Source organism: Bombina bombina, chromosome 9 (genome assembly GCF_027579735.1).
Source record: "Bombina bombina isolate aBomBom1 chromosome 9, aBomBom1.pri, whole genome shotgun sequence".
Lineage (NCBI taxonomy): Eukaryota > Metazoa > Chordata > Amphibia > Anura > Bombinatoridae > Bombina > Bombina bombina.
Genome location: NC_069507.1, coordinates 18,147,513 through 18,173,086, shown reverse-complemented (window position 1 = coordinate 18,173,086; position 25,574 = coordinate 18,147,513). Strand labels below are relative to the sequence as shown.

Below are 25,574 nucleotides of genomic sequence, written 5' to 3'. Positions count from 1 at the left end.
CCTATAAACCAATCACAATGTCTAGAAAGTGTTGTGTATTTGAGCATCAACAAATCAGCTCCCGCATCAGATTGGTAAGGTACTGTCTCACACAATGAGTGACAGGCTTGTGCTTAGCAACTGCAAGCTGTCCGTCTTCATTAAAATCATAAGTAGAAGTGAGAACTACAATATTTATTTAACTACTGAACATAATATAGTTATGCCGATAAGGAATTTCAGATGCTACAGATTAGAATTTGTTTTAGGCATAATACACATTACAAGAAAGGATTTCTGCTTAATATATTTATAAAATAAATACTTCTATTGTCTAGGTTCACTAACACTGGATCAGCCTATCTCAAATCTCTTCAGATCCTGCATTATACTATGCAGTCTATTTACTAACGATGGACAGATGAGAGCTTTTTACTGAATCAGCGGCAAAAGGGAAATCTAATAAAAGAACTGACGGCTCATATTATCCTTAGTGAATCTAGGCTAGAGTGTTTAATATGATAAAGCTCATCACCTGACCAATGAGCTGCTAATGTGAGTCTTGTCAGGACAATAAAGTTGTGGAATCCATAAAGGGAAAAATCCCAAAGGAAAACAGAGATAAATAGAAATACTGCAGGTGCCCAGTTTTTATTTTACATCTCCAACTGCTTTATTGGATTACTGATAATCTAAAGTGATTCTTTAATGTTACTAAACCTTGTAGCTATTATTGTTACCGGCCCTCAGTAAGAGCAACTGGTTACGTTTGTTACAGGAGACCCTATATGACTGCTCAGGACAGATTTGTCACTGTATAAAGCTTGTGGCTGATCGATTGGATCACACAATTCCAGGTTACAGCAGATTTAGTTTCTCAGACTGAAATGGGCACTCAGAGAGCTGTTAGTAATCACATAAAGCTACTAATGAAAATGTTTATTGGTTTTTTTACCCTTGTGACTGAAACCAAGTGGGTCAAATAAGTGCTGAGACTTCAAAACCAATAAACACAAAACCCAGACAATGTGCTAATAAGGCGTGCGCTTAATCTGTGCAACTTGTAGCATATTTCCCAAGATTAGGCTCATTTCAGATATTTTCACACAGCCTGATACTGTTCATTAAATATCTAAAACCTGAACGATTACATGATGCTCAGACCCTGCTAATAATGAAATGCATTTATCTGCTGTATTTCCATGCGTTTCTCCAGGAGATTTTGATAATTAACTCCTACAATGTGTTTCCTGACTAATGAGGAGCTAATTAAGATCCAATCAAGCTTCTTGGAATACGAAATGTTCCAAAAAATCATAGCTAGTAGATAGTTTAACGTGTCATTTATTTATTTTTTAAACGGACAGTCAGATTATAATGTATTGATGTTATAATGTAATAATATTACAATAAGACAAAAGATTTATATTCAGACAGGAATACCTGACATTACCTGCCCAAGATATGCAAATGTAGTTTATTCTCTCACAGAAAGCAAATGTCTATTTAATCACACATAAGTCCTGTAGAAAAATGTCCCATGATCCACTCCTACATACACAGTAAATTCTTAAAATAAATTATATATTTTTTTTATTAATGATGGATGCAACATTACAGTGAATTCCATGAGAATAAGTGTTTGAAATGTAATGTGATAATGGGGAAAATTAACCTTTTTTTCTGTAAAAGCAAATGTGTTGTGTTCAGCAGGAACTAATGCAGTTAGCAATTATTATTTCTAATGAATGTGCTGAAGAATTTACACAGATTAAACAAAACCTTTAGCAGCTGCAGATAAACAGGAAAAAGCGACGGAACCCGAGTGCTGTCTGCAGATACCTGCAAGTTGCTTAGTGACCTTGCTTAGTAATAGCTTGTCATTCCTTCTGGTATTGTTTACCAACCTCACTGGGTTATATATACAGTACCACACACACTGGGTTATACATACAGTACCACACACACTGGGTTATACATACAGTACCATACACACACACTGGCTTAGGTTATACATACAGTACCATACACACACACTGGCTTAGGTTATACATACAGTACCATACACACTGGCTTAGGTTATACATACAGTACCACACACACACACACACACTGGCTTAGGTTATACATACAGTACCACACACACTGGGGTTAGGTTATACATACAGTACCACACACACTGGGTTATACATACAGTACCATACACACACACTGGCTTAGGTTATACATACAGTACCACACACACTGGGGTTAGGTTATACATACAGTACCACACACACTGGGTTATACATACAGTACCATACACACACACTGGGGTTAGGTTATACATACAGTACCATACACACACTGGGTTAGGTTATACATACAGTACCATACACACACACACTGGGTTAGGTTATACATACAGTACCATACACACACTGGGTTAGGTTATACATACAGTACCATACACACTGGGTTAGGTTATACATACAGTACCATACACACACTGGGTTAGGTTATACATACAGTACCATACACACACACTGGGGTTAGGTTATACATACAGTACCACACACACTGGGTTAGGTTATACATACAGTACCATACACACATTGGGTTAGGTTATACATACAGTACCATACACACACACACTGGGTTAGGTTATACATACAGTACCATACACACACTGGGTTAGGTTATACATACAGTACCATACACACTGGGTTAGGTTATACATACAGTACCATACACACACACACACTGGGTTAGGTTATACATACAGTACCACACACACTGGGTTAGGTTATACATACAGTACCATACACACACTGGGTTAGGTTATACATACAGTACCACACACACTGGGTTAGGTTATACATACAGTACCATACACACACTGGGTTAGGTTATACATACAGTACCATACACACACTGGGTTAGGTTATACATACAGTACCATACACACACTGGGTTAGGTTATACATACAGTACCACACACACTGGGTTAGGTTATACATACAGTACCATACACACACACACTGGGTTAGGTTATACATACAGTACCACACACACTGGGTTAGGTTATACATACAGTACCATACACACACTGGGTTAGGTTATACATACAGTACCACACACACTGGCTTAGGTTATACATACAGTACCATACACACACTGGGTTAGGTTATACATACAGTACCACACACACTGGCTTAGGTTATACATACAGTACCATACACACACACACACTGGGTTAGGTTATACATACAGTACCATACACACACTGGGTTACATATACAGTACCACACACACTGGCTTAGGTTATACATACAGTACCATACACACACTGGGTTAGATTATACATACAGTACCATACACACAAACACACTGGGTTAGGTTATACATACAGTACCATACACACACTGGGTTAGGTTATACATACAGTACCATACACACTGGGTTAGGTTATACATACAGTACCATACACACACACACTGGGTTAGGTTATACATACAGTACCACACACACTGGGTTAGGTTATACATACAGTACCATACACACACTGGGTTAGGTTATACATACAGTACCACACACACTGGGTTAGGTTATACATACAGTACCATACACACGCTGGGTTAGGTTATACATACAGTACCATACACACACACACTGGGTTAGTTTATACATACAGTACCATACACACACTGGGTTAGGTTATACATACAGTACCACACACACTGGGTTAGGTTATACATACAGTACCATACACACACACACTGGGTTAGGTTATACATACAGTACCACACACACTGGGTTAGGTTATACATACAGTACCATACACACACTGGGTTAGGTTATACATACAGTACCACACACACTGGCTTAGGTTATACATACAGTACCATACACACACTGGGTTAGGTTATACATACAGTACCACACACACTGGCTTAGGTTATACATACAGTACCATACACACACACACTGGGTTAGGTTATACATACAGTACCATACACACACTGGGTTACATATACAGTACCACACACACTGGCTTAGGTTATACATACAGTACCATACACACACTGGGTTAGGTTATACATACAGTACCACACACACTGGCTTAGGTTATACATACAGTACCATACACACACACACTGGGTTAGGTTATACATACAGTACCATACACACACTGGGTTACATATACAGTACCACACACACTGGCTTAGGTTATACATACAGTACCACACACACTGGCTTAGGTTATACATACAGTACCATACACACACTGGGTTAGGTTATACATACAGTACCATACACACACTGGCTTAGGTTATACATACAGTACCATACACACACTGGGTTAGGTTATACATACAGTACAATACACACTGGGTTAGGTTATACATACAGTACCATACACACACTGGCTTAGGTTATACATACAGTACCACACACTAACATTGGCTTAGGTTATACATACAGTACCATACACACACTGGGTTAGGTTATACATACAGTACCATACACACACTGGGTTATATATACAGTACCACACACACTGGCTTAGGTTATAAATACAGTACCATACATACTGGGTTAGGTTATACATACAGTACCATACACACACACACTGGCTTAGGTTATACATACAGTACCACACACACTGGGTTAGGTTATACATACAGTACCACACACACTGGGTTAGGTTATACATACAGTACCATACATACACACTGGGTTAGGTCATACATACAGTACCATACACACTGGGTTAGGTTATACATACAGTACCACACACACTGGGTTAGGTTATATATACAGTACCATACATACACACTGGGTTAGGTCATACATACAGTACCATACACACTGGGTTAGGTTATACATACAGTACCATACACACACTGGGTTAGGTTATACATACAGTATCACATACACACTGGATTAGGTTATACATACAGTACCATACACACACTGGGTTAGGTTATACATACAGTACCACACACACTGGGTTAGGTTATACATACAGTACCACACACACTGGGTTAGGTTATACATACAGTACCATACACACACTGGGTTAGGTTATACAATATACATACAGTACCATACATAGTGGGTTAGGTTATACATACAGTACCACACACACTGGGTTAGGTTATACATACAGTACCACACACACTGGGTTAGGTTATACATACAGTACCACACACACTGGGTTAGGTTATACATACAGTACCACACACACTGGGTTAGGTTATACATACAGTACCATACACACACAATGGGTTAGGTTATACATACAGTACCATACATAGTGGGTTAGGTTATACATACAGTACCACACACACTGGGTTAGGTTATACATACAGTACCACACACATTGGGTTAGGTTATACATGCAGTACCATACACACACTGGGGTTAGGTTATACATACAGTACCACACACACTGGGTTAGGTTATACATACAGTACCATACACACACTGGGTTAGGTTATACATACAGTATCACACACACACTGGGTTAGGTTATACATACAGTACCATACACACACTGGGTTAGGTTATACATACAGTACCATACACACACTGGGTTAGGTTATACATACAGTACCATACACACTGGGTTAGGTTATACATACAGTACCATACACACACTGGGTTAGGTTATACATACAGTACCATACACACACTGGGTTAGGTTATACATACAGAATCACACACACGCTGGGTTAGGTTATACATACAGTATCACACACGCAATGGGTTAGGTTATACATACAGTACCACACACAATGGGTTAGGTTATACATACAGTATCACACACACAATGGGTTAGGTTATACATACAGTATCACACACACAATGGGTTAAGTTATACATACAGTACCATACTCACACTGGGATAGGTTATACATACAGTACCATACACACACTGGGTTAGGTTATACATACAGTACTATACACACACTGGGTTAGGTTATACATACAGTATCACAGACACGCTGGGTTAGGTTATACATACAGTACCATACACACTGGGTTAGGTTATACATACAGTACCATACACACACTGGGTTAGGTTATACATACAGTACCATACACACACTGGGTTAGGTTATACATACAGTATCACACACACGCTGGGTTAGGTTATACATACAGTATCACACACGCAATGGGTTAGGTTATACATACAGTATCACACACACAATGGGTTAGGTTATACATACAGTACCATACACACAATGGGTTAGGTTATACATACAGTATCACATACACACTGGGTTAGGTTATACATACAGTATCACACACAATGGGTTAGGTTATACATACAGTATCACACACACAATGGGTTAGGTTATACATACAGTATCACACACACAATGGGTTAGGTTATACATACAGTACCATACACACACTGGGTTAGGTTATACATACAGTACCATAGACACACTGGGTTAGGTTATACATACAGTACCATACACACTGGGTTTGGTTATACATACAGTATCACATACACACTGGGTTAGGTTATACATACAGTACCATACACACAATGGGTTAGGTTATACATACAGTATCACATACACACTGGGTTAGGTTATACATACAGTACCATGCACACTGGGTTAGGTTATACATACAGTATCACATACACACTGGGTTAGGTTATACATACAGTACCATACACACACTGGGTTAGGTTATACATACAGTATCACATACACACTGGGTTAGGTTATACATACAGTACCATACACACAATGGGTTAGGTTATACATACAGTATCACATACACACTGGCTTAGGTTATACATACAGTACCATACACACAATGGGTTAGGTTATACATACAGTATCACACACACAATGGGTTAGGTTATACATACAGTATCACACACACAATGGGTTAGGTTATACATACAGTATCACACACACAATGGGTTAGGTTATACATACAGTACCATACACACAATGGGTTAGGTTATACATACAGTATCACATACACACTGGGTTAGGTTATACATACAGTATCACACACAATGGGTTAGGTTATACATACAGTATCACACACACAATGGGTTAGGTTATACATACAGTATCACACACACAATGGGTTAGGTTATACATACAGTACCATACACACACTGGGTTAGGTTATACATACAGTACCATACACACAATGGGTTAGGTTATACATACAGTATCACATACACACTGGGTTAGGTTATACATACAGTATCACACACAATGGGTTAGGTTATACATACAGTATCACACACACAATGGGTTAGGTTATACATACAGTATCACACACACAATGGGTTAGGTTATACATACAGTACCATACACACACTGGGTTAGGTTATACATACAGTACCATAGACACACTGGGTTAGGTTATACATACAGTACCATACACACTGGGTTTGGTTATACATACAGTATCACATACACACTGGGTTAGGTTATACATACAGTACCATACACACAATGGGTTAGGTTATACATACAGTATCACATACACACTGGGTTAGGTTATACATACAGTACCATGCACACTGGGTTAGGTTATACATACAGTATCACATACACACTGGGTTAGGTTATACATACAGTACCATACACACACTGGGTTAGGTTATACATACAGTATCACATACACACTGGGTTAGGTTATACATACAGTACCATACACACAATGGGTTAGGTTATACATACAGTATCACATACACACTGGCTTAGGTTATACATACAGTACCATACACACAATGGGTTAGGTTATACATACAGTATCACACACACAATGGGTTAGGTTATACATACAGTATCACACACACAATGGGTTAGGTTATACATACAGTACCACATACAATGGGTTAGGTTATACATACAGCACCACACACAATGGGTTAGGTTATACATACAGTATCACACACACACAATGGGTTAGGTTATACATACAGTATCACACACACAATGGGTTAGGTTATACATACAGTACCATACACACACTGGGTTAGGTTATACATACAGTACCATACACACACTGGGTTAGGTTATACATACAGTACCATACACACAATGGGTTAGGTTATACATACAGTACCATACACACTGGGTTAGGTTATACATACAGTACCATACACACACTGGGTTAGGTTATACATACAGTACCATACACACAATGGGTTAGGTTATACATACAGTACCACATACACTGGGTTAGGTTATACATACAGTACCATACACACTGGGTTAGGTTATACATACAGTATCACACACACACTGGCTTAGGTTATACATACAGTACCATACACACACTGGGTTAGGTTATACATACAGTACCATACACACACTGGGTTACATATACAGTACCACACACACTGGGTTAGGTTATACATACAGTATCACACACACTAGGTTAGGTTATACATACAGTACCACACACAATAGGTTAGGTTATACATACAGTACAATACACACTGGGTTAGGTTATACATACAGTACAATACACACTGGGTTAGGTTATACATACAGTACCACACACACTGGGTTAGGTTATACATACAGTATCACACACACTAGGTTAGGTTATACATACAGTACCACACACAATAGGTTAGGTTATACATACAGTATCACATACACAATGGGTTAGGTTATACATACAGTATCACACACACACTGGGTTAGGTTATACATACAGTATCACACACACAATGGGTTAGGTTATACATACAGTATCACACACACACTGGGTTAGGTTATACATACAGTATCACACACACAATGGGTTAGGTTATACATACAGTATCACACACACAATGGGTTAGGTTATACATACAGTATCACACACACACTGGGTTAGGTTATACATACAGTATCACACACACTGGGTTAGGTTATACATACAGTATCACACACACTGGGTTAGGTTATACATACAGTATCACACACAATGAGTTAGGTTATACATACAGTATCACACACACAATGGGTTAGGTTATACATACAGTACCACATACAATGGGTTAGGTTATACATACAGTATCACACACACGCTGGGTTAGGTTATACATACAGTATCACACACACTGGGTTAGGTTATACATACAGTATCACACACACAATGGGTTAGGTTATACATACAGTACCACACACAATGGGTTAGGTTATACATACAGTATCACACACACAATGGGTTAGGTTATACATACAGTACCACATACAATGGGTTAGGTTATACATACAGTACCACACACAATGGGTTAGGTTATACATACAGTATCACACACACAATGGGTTAGGTTATACATACAGTATCACACACACAATGGGTTAGGTTATACATACAGTACCACACACAATGGGTTAGTTATACATACAGTATCACACACACAATGGGTTAGGTTATACATACAGTACCATACACACATTGGGTTAGGTTATACATACAGTACCATACACACACACACTGGGTTAGGTTATACATACAGTACCATACACACACTGGGTTAGGTTATACATACAGTACCATAGACACTGGGTTTGGTTATACATACAGTACCATACACACAATGGGTTAGGTTATACATACAGTATCACATACACACTGGGTTAGGTTATACATACAGTACCATGCACACTGGGTTAGGTTATACATACAGTATCACATACACACTGGGTTAGGTTATACATACAGTACCATACACACACTGGGTTAGGTTATACATACAGTATCACATACACACTGGGTTAGGTTATACATACAGTATCACATACACACTGGGTTAGGTTATACATACAGTACCATACACACAATGGTTTAGGTTATACATACAGTATCACATACACACTGGCTTAGGTTATACATACAGTACCATACACACAATGGGTTAGGTTATACATACAGTATCACACACACAATGGGTTAGGTTATACATACAGTACCACATACAATGGGTTAGGTTATACATACAGCACCACACACAATGGGTTAGGTTATACATACAGTATCACACACACACAATGGGTTAGGTTATACATACAGTATCACACACACAATGGGTTAGGTTATACATACAGTACCATACACACACTGGGTTAGGTTATACATACAGTACCATACACACACTGGGTTAGGTTATACATACAGTACCATACACACAATGGGTTAGGTTATACATACAGTACCATACACACTGGGTTAGGTTATACATACAGTACCATACACACACTGGGTTAGGTTATACATACAGTACCATACACACAATGGGTTAGGTTATACATACAGTACCACATACACTGGGTTAGGTTATACATACAGTACCATACACACTGGGTTAGGTTATACATACAGTATCACACACACACTGGCTTAGGTTATACATACAGTACCATACACACACTGGGTTAGGTTATACATACAGTACCATACACACACTGGGTTACATATACAGTACCACACACACTGGGTTAGGTTATACATACAGTATCACACACACTAGGTTAGGTTATACATACAGTACCACACACAATAGGTTAGATTATACATACAGTACAATACACACTGGGTTAGGTTATACATACAGTACAATACACACTGGGTTAGGTTATACATACAGTACCACACACACTGGGTTAGGTTATACATACAGTATCACACACACTAGGTTAGGTTATACATACAGTACCACACACAATAGGTTAGGTTATACATACAGTATCACATACACAATGGGTTAGGTTATACATACAGTATCACACACACACTGGGTTAGGTTATACATACAGTATCACACACACAATGGGTTAGGTTATACATACAGTATCACACACACACTGGGTTAGGTTATACATACAGTATCACACACACAATGGGTTAGGTTATACATACAGTATCACACACACAATGGGTTAGGTTATACATACAGTATCACACACACACTGGGTTAGGTTATACATACAGTATCACACACACTGGGTTAGGTTATACATACAGTATCACACACACTGGGTTAGGTTATACATACAGTATCACACACAATGAGTTAGGTTATACATACAGTATCACACACACAATGGGTTAGGTTATACATACAGTACCACATACAATGGGTTAGGTTATACATACAGTATCACACACACGCTGGGTTAGGTTATACATACAGTATCACACACACTGGGTTAGGTTATACATACAGTATCACACACACAATGGGTTAGGTTATACATACAGTACCACACACAATGGGTTAGGTTATACATACAGTATCACACACACAATGGGTTAGGTTATACATACAGTACCACATACAATGGGTTAGGTTATACATACAGTACCACACACAATGGGTTAGGTTATACATACAGTATCACACACACAATGGGTTAGGTTATACATACAGTATCACACACACAATGGGTTAGGTTATACATACAGTACCACACACAATGGGTTAGTTATACATACAGTATCACACACACAATGGGTTAGGTTATACATACAGTACCATACACACATTGGGTTAGGTTATACATACAGTACCATACACACACACACTGGGTTAGGTTATACATACAGTACCATACACACACTGGGTTAGGTTATACATACAGTACCATAGACACTGGGTTTGGTTATACATACAGTACCACACACACTGGGTTAGGTTATACATACAGTATCACACACACTAGGTTAGGTTATACATACAGTACCACACACAATAGGTTAGGTTATACATACAGTACCATACACACTGGGTTAGGTTATAAATACAGTACCATGCAGCACCATTATTACAGTACAATAAATTGTGTTGTGTTAAGCAAGGAATATCATACAAATGTTTGGATATTGCATACAGTACCATGCATGGGTTTAGCGCCTGTACTAGCTGTGCTGTTCTGCTTGGAATTCTCATGAAGCAGCTGGAACCAGTCTCGGAGTCGGTCACCAAGGTCAGCTAAATCCTGGCCAGTACATGTCTCCCCTGAAGTAAAAAAAATATCACAGGGAACATCAACATAACAGATTAACCCAACACTTCTATAGCAAACCTGAGCCTGAGTTTGTGCAAATATATTTAAAAGTTATATAAGTATGTATTTATGTATATGTATTTACTGTATGTATGCATATGCACGTATGTATGTATATGCATGTAAATGCATGTATTTATGTATGTACTGTATGTAAGTATGTATGTATATTTATGTATATATGTATGTATATGTATTTATGTATGTCTACTCTCGATGTATATTTATGTAAGTATGTATATGCACATATGTATGTATATGTATTTATGTATGTATGTATGTATGTATGTATGTATGTATTTATGTATGTCAATTCTGTATGTACTGTATATGCATTTATGTATGTCTATGCATTTATATACTTATGTATGTATATGTATTTATGTATTGTCACAATCTCAATGTTCTAATGAAAAAGGGCTAGATTACAAGTGACGCTTACTGTTGCGCGCTAGCGATAAGGGGTTTATGCGAGCGTCTGATACAGCACGTAAAACAAATTGAAAGGTTTTCCTTGTGCGCTAACTGATTCTCACAAAAAAGCAGAAGTTGCAATATTGCAACCGTGTTAACATTTTACCCCATAGACTTCAATAGAGCGTGAAAATTGTGAAAAAAACACCCAACAAGTCGCGCAAACCTAATTGTGTTTAAGCAAGTGAGCTAACCTTTCATGAAATATGAATATTTCACATTCCAATTTTCTTTACAAAGAAGAATATGTTCTATTTATTCAAAAATACATATTTCTATTAAATTCAATTGAGCTGAACTTGTAATACGCACTACTCAAACAGGCGTGATTATTTATTTATTTATAATTTATTTATTTAGCATTTATTAAACATTTATTTATTTATAATTTATCATTTATCATTTATTTATTTATAAACATCCTGTATTTCACAGCACACAAGTATCTGATGCTAATGAGAGATATTTTTATTTTATCCATCACAAAGACATTATACAGGATGTGAATATTGTTTTCTAGGGTAAATGCAGCTTGTGCTGTTTATGAGGTTAATGAGGGATTTTGTTTTTGCACAGAGCAAAATCCTTCTGTATATTTGTTTACTGTAAATGACTCTTCCTTTGCTGCCAATGATAAGAAACAAAATGTATTTTTTATGCTACGTTTTTAAGAGAGAGGCCAATAGGAAGCGACTGATGAAGGGCTGGAGTTTGTAGACAGCTAACGTTCCTATGTAAAGGCTAAGTGCTCACACTGATACAACACAACATCATGTGCCAAATACGTGAGAAAATATTAACCCTGTGTGACCAAAGCTTCTCTAGTTATCCCAGACAAGAGCTGTTGTATAAGAGGCTAGAAAAGATATGTCCTGTCCCTGAGACACAAATGTGACCCACACTTACCTTGCTTGTGAATATCTGTGGTGGTGGCTGGAGTGTGCTCCGTAGGGCAGGGGCAGCTGCCCTGGCACATGACAGTCAGCTGCTTGGTGCTGAGACACGCCTGCTGCTCCATCTTGCACTGAGAAGAAACAATATAATGTGAGCAAGGTGCCAGCAAGTGACAATGACTGATGGGGCTTAAAGGACCACTCAGTGCAGTAGAATTGCATAACTAACAGGTGCAGAATAAAAAGACAATCATTTAACACCTACTCTGAATTTCATATAAGCAGTAGATTTTTTCTTCTAGACTTTTTTTTCTGACAAATTTATTTTTTCTCACATTTTCCGGCTCCTTATATCATGTGACAGACATCAGCCAATCACTGACTAGTATCCGTATATCCTGTGAGCATGTGCACATGCTCAGTAGATCTTTTTACCAGGAAAATGTGAATATAAAAAGAATGTGCAGAATTGGATAATGAAAGTAAATTTAAAATGTCTTAAAGGGACAGTCTGGTCAAAATTAAACTTTCATGATTCAGATAGGGCATGCAATTTTAAACAACTTAATTTACTTTTATCATTAAATTTGCTTTGTTCCCTTGGTGGTATTTTTGAAAAGCTAAACCTAGGTAGGCTCAAACTGATTTCTAAACCGTTGAAAACCACCTCTTAGCTCAAAGCATTTTGAAAGTTTTTCAGTTGCACAGTACTAGTTCATGTGTGTCATATAGATAACATTGTGCTCACTCCAGTGGAGTTATTTAGTAGTCTGCACTGATTGGCTAAACTGTATGTCTGTCAAAAGCACTGAGATAAGGGGCAGTCTGCAGAGGCTTAGATACAAAGTAATCATAGAGGTTAAAAGTATATTAATATAACTGTGTTGGTTGTGCAAAATTGGGGAATGGGTAATGAAGGGATTATCTATCTTTTTAAACAATAACAATTCTGGTGTAGACTGTCCCTTTAAAACTGCTGCTCTTTCTGAATCAAGTTTATTTTGACTTGTGTCCCTTTAAGCTCAGCACATATAGAACTGTCCCATCAGTCATGGTACAAAGGTATATAGATGACGAACTACAAGATATCGCAAATTACAGAAGGATATTTCCAGACTACAACAGCAACCAGTGCTCTAACAGATGCAGCCAATTCAGGATATTCGATTGCTGCAGCTCCCAAATCCAAGGACTTGATAAGCAAATATTTAGCACTAAACAGCCATGAGGCTCCTATCATCTCCCAGGTAATGAGCTTCGCAAACACATCTAGAGTGATGCTTTGTAGCCAGGAACTAGCTGTATCAAAGGGTTCTGTGCAAATGTAGCAAAATGTGAAGTTAATGAATAGTTTTTTAGGGAAGGTCAGAATAGGGAACAAGTCCAGAGCCCTAGGTGCAGCTGAGCAGCCGTCTGTCCCACTTCACAAGGTTTTATGTAAAAGCATCAGATCCTCACCACTGAGCTGTACGTGTGTCCATCAGAGGCGCAGACAGGCGCAGGCTGGGTCACATGACATGGCTTGCACAAATTGTCCTTATTGCCATACAGCTTCAGGTTTGGCTGTTTAATTCTGTGTAAGGAAAACCAACAGATAAATACAGGTCAATGGAAAAGTCATAACCCTCAGCAATCAATGATATTTAGCACAGACTTAAATGTCACTCAGGAAAATATTGTGATTTAGCAAAAGAAACGCAAAACAGAAAAAATACAAATCCCTGAAAATGGGAAACGCATATTTTGGTAAAAGGTAAGAAAAATCCATACAACTGAAATAACCATCATGATCTATAGCCTATAAATACTATGGTCCCAACCCCAATGTTCTAATTATAAAGGGTAGATTACAAGTGATGCGCTAACTGGTGCGAGTGAGCAATAATGGCTTTATCATGGCTCTGGGCGCAAATCAGACGTAGAGTGCGTATTACAAGTTAACGCAATTGAATTTAACATGTGCCAGTATATCGCGACTTTGAGCTCTGGTTAACTGTTAAGCCAGACAAAACAATTGCAAAACACATGAAATTTATATTTAAAGGTACAGTTACACTCATAATAACACTGTCTGATACAAATTTTTAAAAATTGCATTAAAACAATTTATATGAGATCTCAGGTGTTAGGGGAAAAAAAGGCTACATACATACACATGTCTAAATATGTATATACTGTATGTGCGTGTGTATATATATATATATATATATATTTATTTCTATGTGTGCACATATGTATGTCTATGTGTATATATGTATTTACAGACATATATACAGATATAAACACATAAATACATATGTATGTATTTATATATATATCACACACACACTATATATATGTGTGTGTGTGTGTGTGTGTGTGCGCGCATTGGAGCAATTTGTAGTCAAATAGATGAAAACATCTTAAATCATATATATGCAATATTTATATTTAATAAAGTGTTGAACTGTCTATTTAATGTAAATATTTCCCATTCCAATGTTCTTCACATAGGGGGATATCTTCTAAGTATTTTTAAATAGATATTCCTATATAAATCTATATCTGTATATAACTGTATATATATATAGATAGATATATAGATAGAGAGAGAGATAGAGAGATAGAGAGATAGATGATAGAAAGAAAGAAAGAAAGAGAGAGAGAGAGAGAGAGAGAGAGAGAAAGACAGACAAATAGGTATACACAGCAATAGAGAGAGAACAATAAATAGTGCAACTATAATATAAAACACAAGTTGGCTGAACATTAAAACATTTATAATTCACTGATCCTCCTGAGTAGAACCTCATCACACACTAACATAAGTCACAGGTAGAATATAACAATTATACTATATGCTGTGTGATCACTGATCCTCCTGAGTAGAACCTCTTCACACACTAACATAAGTCACAGGTAGAATATAACAATTATACTATATGCTGTGTGATCACTGATCCTCCTGAGTAGAACCTCTTCACACACTAACATAAGTCACAGGTAGAATATAACAATTATACTATATGCTGTGCTGTGATCACTGATCCTCCTGAGTAGAACCTCTTCACACACTAACATAAGTCACAGGTACAATATAACAATTATACTATATGCTGTGCTGTGATCACTGATCCTCCTGAGTAGAACCTCTTCACACACTAACATAAGTCACAGGTAGAATATAACAATTATACTATATGCTGTGTTGTGATCTCTGATCCTCCTGAGTAGAACCTCTTCACACACTAACATAAGTCACAGGTAGAATATAACAATTATACTATATGCTGTGTTGTGATCACTGATCCTCCTGAGTAGAACCTCTTCACACACTAACATAAGTCACAGGTAGAATATAACAATTATACTATATGCTGTGCTGTGATCACTGATCCTCCTGAGTAGAACCTCTTCACACACTAACATAAGTCACAGGTAGAATATAACAATTATACTATATGCTGTGTTGTGATCTCTGATCCTCCTGAGTAGAACCTCTTCACACACTAACATAAGTCACGGGTAGAATATAACAATTATACTATATGCTGTGTTGTGATCACTGATCCTCCTGAGTAGAACCTCATCACACACTAACATAAGTCACAGGTAGAATATAACAATTATACTATATGCTGTGTGATCACTGATCCTCCTGAGTAGAACCTCTTCACACACTAACATAAGTCACAGGTAGAATATAACAATTATAGTATATGCTGTGCTGTGATCACTGATCCTCCTGAGTAGAACCTCTTTACACACTAACATAAGTCACAGGTACAATATAACAATTATGCTATATGCTGTGTTGTGATCACTGATCCTCCTGAGTAGAACCTCATCACACACTAACATAAGTCACAGGTAGAATATAACAATTATACTATATGCTGTGCTGTGATCACTGATCCTCCTGAGTAGAACCTCTTCACACACTAACATAAGTCACGGGTAGAATATAACAATTATACTATATGCTGTGATCACTGATCCTCCTGAGTAGAACCTCTTCACACACTAACATAAGTCACGGGTAGAATATAACAATTATACTATATGCTGTGCTGTGATCACTGATCCTCCTGAGTAGAACCTCTTCACACACTAACATAAGTCACGGGTAGAATATAACAATTATACTATATGCTGTGTGATCACTGATCCTCCTGAGTAGAACCTCTTCACACACTAACATAAGTCACAGGTAGAATATAACAATTATACTATATGCTGTGCTGTGATCACTGATCCTCCTGAGTAGAACCTCATCACACACTAACATAAGTCACAGGTAGAATATAACAATTATACTATATGCTGTGCTGTGATCACTGATCCTCCTGAGTAGAACCTCTTCACACACTAACATAAGTCACGGGTAGAATATAACAATTATACTATATGCTGTGTTGTGATCACTGATCCTCCTGAGTAGAACCTCTTCACACACTAACATAAGTCACAGGTAGAATATAACAATTATACTATATGCTGTGCTGTGATCACTGATCCTCCTGAGTAGAACCTCTTCACACACTAACATAAGTCACAGGTAGAATATAACAATTATACTATATGCTGTGATCACTGATCCTCCTGAGTAGAACCTCTTCACACACTAACATAAGTCACAGGTAGAATATAACAATTATACTATATGCTGTGTGATCACTGATCCTCCTGAGTAGAACCTCTTCACACACTAACATAAGTCACAGGTAGACTATAACAATTATAGTATATGCTGTGCTGTGATCACTGATCCTCCTGAGTAGAACCTCTTCACACACTAACATAAGTCACGGGTAGAATATAACAATTATACTATATGCTGTGTGATCACTGATCCTCCTGAGTAGAACCTCTTCACACACTAACATAAGTCACAGGTAGAATATAACAATTATAGTATATGCTGTGCTGTGATCACTGATCCTCCTGAGTAGAACCTCTTTACACACTAACATAAGTCACAGGTACAATATAACAATTATGCTATATGCTATGCTGTGATCACTGATCCTCCTGAGTAGAACCTCTTCACACACTAACATAAGTCACAGGTAGACTATAACAATTATACTATATGCTGTGCTGTGATCACTGATCCTCCTGAGTAGAACCTCTTCACACACTAACATAAGTCACGGGTAGAATATAACAATTATACTATATGCTGTGTGATCACTGATCCTCCTGAGTAGAACCTCTTCACACACTAACATAAGTCACAGGTAGAATATAACAATTATAGTATATGCTGTGCTGTGATCACTGATCCTCCTGAGTAGAACCTCTTTACACACTAACATAAGTCACAGGTACAATATAACAATTATACTATATGCTATGCTGTGATCACTGATCCTCCTGAGTAGAACCTCATCACACACTAACATAAGTCACAGGTAGACTATAACAATTATACTATATGCTGTGCTGTGATCACTGATCCTCCTGAGTAGAACCTCATCACACACTAACATAAGTCACGGGTAGAATATAACAATTATACTATATGCTGTGCTGTGATCACTGATCCTCCTGAGTAGAACCTCATCACACACTAACATAAGTCACAGGTAGACTATAACAATTATACTATATGCTGTGCTGTGATCACTGATCCTCCTGAGTAGAACCTCATCACACACTAACATAAGTCACGGGTAGAATATAACAATTATACTATATGCTGTGCTGTGATCACTGATCCTCCTGAGTAGAACCTCTTCACACACTAACATAAGTCACGGGTAGAATATAACAATTATACTATATGCTGTGTGATCACTGATCCTCCTGAGTAGAACCTCATCACACACTAACATAAGTCACGGGTAGAATATAACAATTATACTATATGCTGTGTTGTGATCACTGATCCTCCTGAGTAGAACCTCTTCACACACTAACATAAGTCACAGGTAGAATATAACAATTATACTATATGCTGTGTTGTGATCACTGATCCTCCTGAGTAGAACCTCTTCACACACTAACATAAGTCACAGGTAGACTATAACAGTTATACTATATGCTGTGCTGTGATCACTGATCCTCCTGAGTAGAACCTCTTCACACACTAACATAAGTCACAGGTAGACTATAACAATTATACTATATGCTGTGCTGTGATCACTGATCCTCCTGAGTAGAACCTCTTCACACACTAACATAAGTCACAGGTAGAATATAACAATTATACTATATGCTGTGCTGTGATCTCTGATCCTCCTGAGTAGAACCTCTTCACACACTAACATAAGTCACAGGTAGACTATAACAATTATACTATATGCTGTGCTGTGATCACTGATCCTCCTGAGTAGAACCTCATCACACACTAACATAAGTCACAGGTAGAATATAACAATTATACTATATGCTGTGCTGTGATCACTGATCCTCCTGAGTAGAACCTCTTCACACACTAACATAAGTCACAGGTAGACTATAACAATTATACTATATGCTGTGCTGTGATAAAGCAAAGCTCACCTCAAGCGACACAACTTGATAGCCGAAGAATAATAATACACAACTTATAGCAGTGGTCATAGCCACCGACAGGCAACACATTATGTTCAGGACACTTCATTCTGTTAGAGCCACCTCACCTGTGCTCCAGCTTCTTGCGGCTAATGCACATGGCCTTCTGGTAGCCACGGGCTATGCACACCTTGTGGCGGCTACACTTCACCTTTTGGCAAGGGTCCTTTGTAGTGTCCAGGGCTAGAAACAGAAGATCAAGATTAGGGTTTTGCAGTAATATGGGCTTTTAATGGTTAATGGCTTTGTGTGTCTGGTCAGACAATAGTAGCACAAGCACATTTTAAAGGAACTTAACCCTACCACGAGCTGCAGAATTAAATGACATCTAACATTATGTTACCATGAAATTGAACATCTTGTTTTATTTAGTATTCATCTAATGAGGATTACATTGATAGGGAAGGGGTAACTGATAATATGAACACTAAATAATGTAAAAGGCGTGACTGTTCAATAGCATTGTCTACCAAGGAATCACTTGCTAGATCTGCCAAATGAGATATATAACATTTGTACCATGCAATTACATCATATTCCCTAAATAAACTGGTCTTATAGAGACTGACTGCATTAAAGACCTGGGTAGCAGCCCTCACTGGCAACCGAGAGGTTAAAGTAATTTATTGTGACTGTAGTCTGCCTAATGCACCAGATTCCCTCACACTGAGAATCACTAATTAGCCATTTAGATTTGCTCTTCTCTCTCTTTCTATCCCCATTAGATAGAGAATGCAGAACCTTTCTCCTGTTCTGTTGGTTGGAGATTACATTTGTGGCAAAATGTAGTAAGTGAAGTAATAACAAGAGAAAGCGAACAGCAAGCAATGACAAAATGAATTAAGCAAGGATGATAGACTTGATATTTTATTTAAACGCTCTGCGCTCACGTTACACTGAATGCCGCAGCACATAGCCAAGGAGACAACAGATTTAGAAAAAAAGATGTAAAACAAAATATTCTGCAATGTTTCAAGATTGTGTAGAAGAATTATCTGACATATCTACATATACTATGTAATAAAGTTATAATGACCAGATAGTGTAGAATTATATAACATATCTACATATACTATGCAATAAAGCTATAATGACAAGATAGTGTAGAATTATATAACATATCTACATATACTATGTAATAAAGTTATAATGACCAGATAGTGTAGAATTATATAACATATCTACATATACTATGTAATAAAGTTATAATGACCAGATAGTGTAGAATTATATAACATATCTACATATACTATGTAATAAAGCTATAATGACAAGATAGTGTAGAAGAATTATATAACATATCTACATATACTATGTAATAAAGCTATAATGACAAGATAGTGTAGAAGAATTATATAACATATCTACATATACTATGAAATAAAGCTATAATGACCAGATAGTGTAGAAGAATTATCTGACATATCTACATATACTATGCAATAAAGTTATAATGACCAGATAGTGTAGAATTATATAACATATCTACATATACTATGTAATAAAGTTATAATGACCAGATAGTGTAGAATAATTATATAACATATCTACATATACTATGCAATAAAGTTATAATGACCAGATAGTGTAGAATTATATAACATATCTACATATACTATGTAATAAAGCTATAATGACAAGATAGTGTAGAAGAATTATATAACATATCTACATATACTATGTAATAAAGCTATAATGACAAGATAGTGTAGAAGAATTATATAACATATCTACATATACTATGTAATAAAGCTATAATGACCAGATAGTGTAGAAGAATTATCTGACATATCTACATATACTATGCAATAAAGTTATAATGACCAGATAGTGTAGAATTATATAACATATCTACATATACTATGTAATAAAGTTATAATGACCAGATAGTGTAGAATAATTATATAACATATCTACATATACTATGCAATAAAGTTATAATGACCAGATAGTGTAGAATTATATAACATATCTACATATACTATGTAATAAAGCTATAATGACCAGATAGTGTAGAAGAATTATATAACATATCTACATATACTATGCAATAAAGCTATAATGACAAGATAGCGTAGAATTATATAACATATCTACATATACTATGTAATAAAGTTATAATGACCAGATAGTGTAGAATTATATAACATATCTACATATACTATGTAATAAAGTTATAATGACCAGATAGTGTAGAATTATATAACATATCTACATATACTATGTAATAAAGCTATAATGACAAGATAGTGTAGAATTATATAACATATCTACATATACTATGTAATAAAGTTATAATGACCAGATAGTGTAGAATTATATAACATATCTACATATACTATGTAATAAAGCTATAATGACCAGATAGTGTAGAATTATATAACATATCTACTTATACTATGTAATAAAGCTATAATGACCAGATAGTGTAGAATTATATAACATATCTACATATACTATGTAATAAAGCTATAATGACAAGATAGTGTAGAATTATATAACATATCTACATATACTATGTAATAAAGTTATAATGACCAGATAGTGTAGAATTATATAACATATCTACATATACTATGTAATAAAGCTATAATGACAAGATAGTGTAGAATTATATAACATATCTACATATACTATGTAATAAAGTTATAATGACCAGATAGTGTAGAATTATATAACATATCTACTTATACTATGTAATAAAGCTATAATGACCAGATAGTGTAGAATTATATAACATATCTACATATACTATGTAATAAAGCTATAATGACCAGATAGTGTAGAAGAATTATATAACATATCTACATATACTATGTAATAAAGCTATAATGACCAGATAGTGTAGAATAATTATATAACATATCTACATATACTATGTAATAAAGCTATAATGACCAGATAGTGTAGAATTATATAACATATCTACATATACTATGTAATAAAGCTATAATGACCAGATAGTGTAGAAGAATTATATAACATATCTACATATACTATGTAATAAAGTTATAATGACCAGATAGTGTAGAATTATATAACATATCTACATATACTATGTAATAAAGCTATAATGACCAGATAGTGTAGAATTATATAACATATCTACATATACTATGTAATAAAGCTATAATGACCAGATAGTGTAGAATTATATAACATATCTACATATACTATGTAATAAAGCTATAATGACCAGATAGTGTAGAATTATATAACATATCTACATATACTATGTAATAAAGCTATAATGACCAGATAGTGTAGAAGAATTATATAACATATCTACATATACTATGTAATAAAGCTATAATGACCAGATAGTGTAGAAGAATTATATAACATATCTACATATACTATGTAATAAAGCTATAATGAACAGATAGTGTAGAATTATATAACATATCTACATATACTATGTAATAAAGCTATAATGACCAGATAATGTAGAAGAATTATATAACATATCTACATATACTATGTAATAAAGCTATAATGACCAGATAGTATAGAATCATTATATAACATATCTACTTATACTATGTAATAAAGCTATAATGACCAGATAGTGTCCAATTATATAACATATCTACATATACTATGTAATAAAGCTATAATGACCAGATAGTGTAGAAGAATTATATAACATATCTACATATACTATGTAATAAAGCTATAATGACCAGATAGTGTAGAATTATATAACATATCTACATATACTATGTAATAAAGCTATAATGACCAGATAGTGTAGAATTATATAACATATCTACATATACTATGTAATAAAACTATAATGACCAGATAGTGTAGAATTATATAACATATCTACATATACTATGTAATAAAGCTATAATGACCAGATAGTGTAGAATTATATAACATATCTACATATACTATGTAATAAAGCTATAATGACCAGATAGTGTAGAAGAATTATATAACATATCTACATATACTATGTAATAAAGCTATAATGACCAGATAGTGTAGAATTATATAACATATCTACATATACTATGTAATAAAGCTATAATGACCAGATAGTGTAGAATAATTATATAACATATCTACATATACTATGTAATAAAGCTATAATGACCAGATAGTGTAGAATTATATAACATATCTACATATACTATGTAATAAAGCTATAATGACCAGATAGTGTAGAAGAATTATATAACATATCTACATATACTATGTAATAAAGCTATAATGACCAGATAGTGTAGAATAATTATATAACATATCTACATATACTATGTAATAAAGCTATAATGACCAGATAGTGTAGAAGAATTATCTGACATATCTACATATACTATGTAATAAAGCTATAATGACCAGATAGTGTAGAAGAATTATCTGACATATCTACATATACTATGTAATAAAGCTATAATGACCAGATAGTGTATAAGAATTATATAACATATCTACATATACTATGTAATAAAGTTATAATGACCAGATAGTGTATAAGAATTATCTGACATATCTACATATACTATGTAATAAAGCTATAATGACCAGATAGTGTAGAATTATAAAACATATCTACATATACTATGTAATAAAGCTATAATGACCAGATAGTGTAGAATTATATAACATATCTACTTATACTATGTAATAAAGCAATAATGACCAGATAGTGTAGAATAATTATATAACATATCTACATATACTATGTAATAAAGCTATAATGACCAGATAGTGTAGAATTATATAACATATCTACATATACTATGTAATAAAGCTATAATGACCAGATAGTGTAGAATAATTATATAACATATCTACATATACTATGTAATAAAGCTATAATGACCAGATAGTGTAGAAGAATTATCTGACATATCTACATATACTATGTAATAAAGCTATAATGACCAGATAGTGTAGAAGAATTATCTGACATATCTACATATACTATGTAATAAAGCTATAATGACCAGATAGTGTATAAGAATTATATAACATATCTACATATACTATGTAATAAAGTTATAATGACCAGATAGTGTATAAGAATTATCTGACATATCTACATATACTATGTAATAAAGCTATAATGACAAGATAGTGTAGAAGAATTATATAACATATCTACATATACTATGTAATAAAGTTATAATGACCAGATAGTGTATAAGAATTATCTGACATATCTACATATACTATGTAATAAAGCTATAATGACCAGATAGTGTAGAAGAATTATATAACATATCTACATATACTATGTAATAAAGCTATAATGAACAGATAGTGTAGAATTATAAAACATATCTATATATACTATGTAATAAAGCTATAATGACCAGATAGTGTAGAATAATTATATAACATATCTACATATACTATGTAATAAAGCTATAATGAACAGATAGTGTAGAATTATAAAACATATCTATATATACTATGTAATAAAGCTATAATGACCAGATAGTGTAGAAGAATTATATAACATATCTACATATACTATGTAATAAAGCTATAATGACCAGATAGTGTATAAGAATTATATAACATATCTACATATACTATGTAATAAAGCTATAATGACCAGATAGTGTATAAGAATTATCTGACATATCTACATATACTATGTAATAAAGTTATAATGACCAGATAGTGTAGAAGAATTATA

General features: G+C 35.1%; 1 protein-coding gene across 1 annotated transcript in view; it reads right to left on the bottom strand.

Moving 5' to 3' along the window:
* Positions 1-25,574, bottom strand: part of SPOCK2 (SPARC (osteonectin), cwcv and kazal like domains proteoglycan 2) — a 236,909-nt gene that overhangs the window by 26,204 nt on the left and 185,131 nt on the right. Inside the window, exons 4-7 of the mRNA XM_053691931.1 lie at positions 19,987-20,101; positions 14,840-14,954; positions 13,395-13,512; positions 11,843-11,965 (exon numbers count right to left, since the gene is read on the bottom strand). Of these exons, the coding sequence (XP_053547906.1) occupies positions 11,843-11,965; positions 13,395-13,512; positions 14,840-14,954; positions 19,987-20,101 (471 nt within the window). The remainder of the gene's footprint in view (positions 1-11,842; positions 11,966-13,394; positions 13,513-14,839; positions 14,955-19,986; positions 20,102-25,574) is intronic.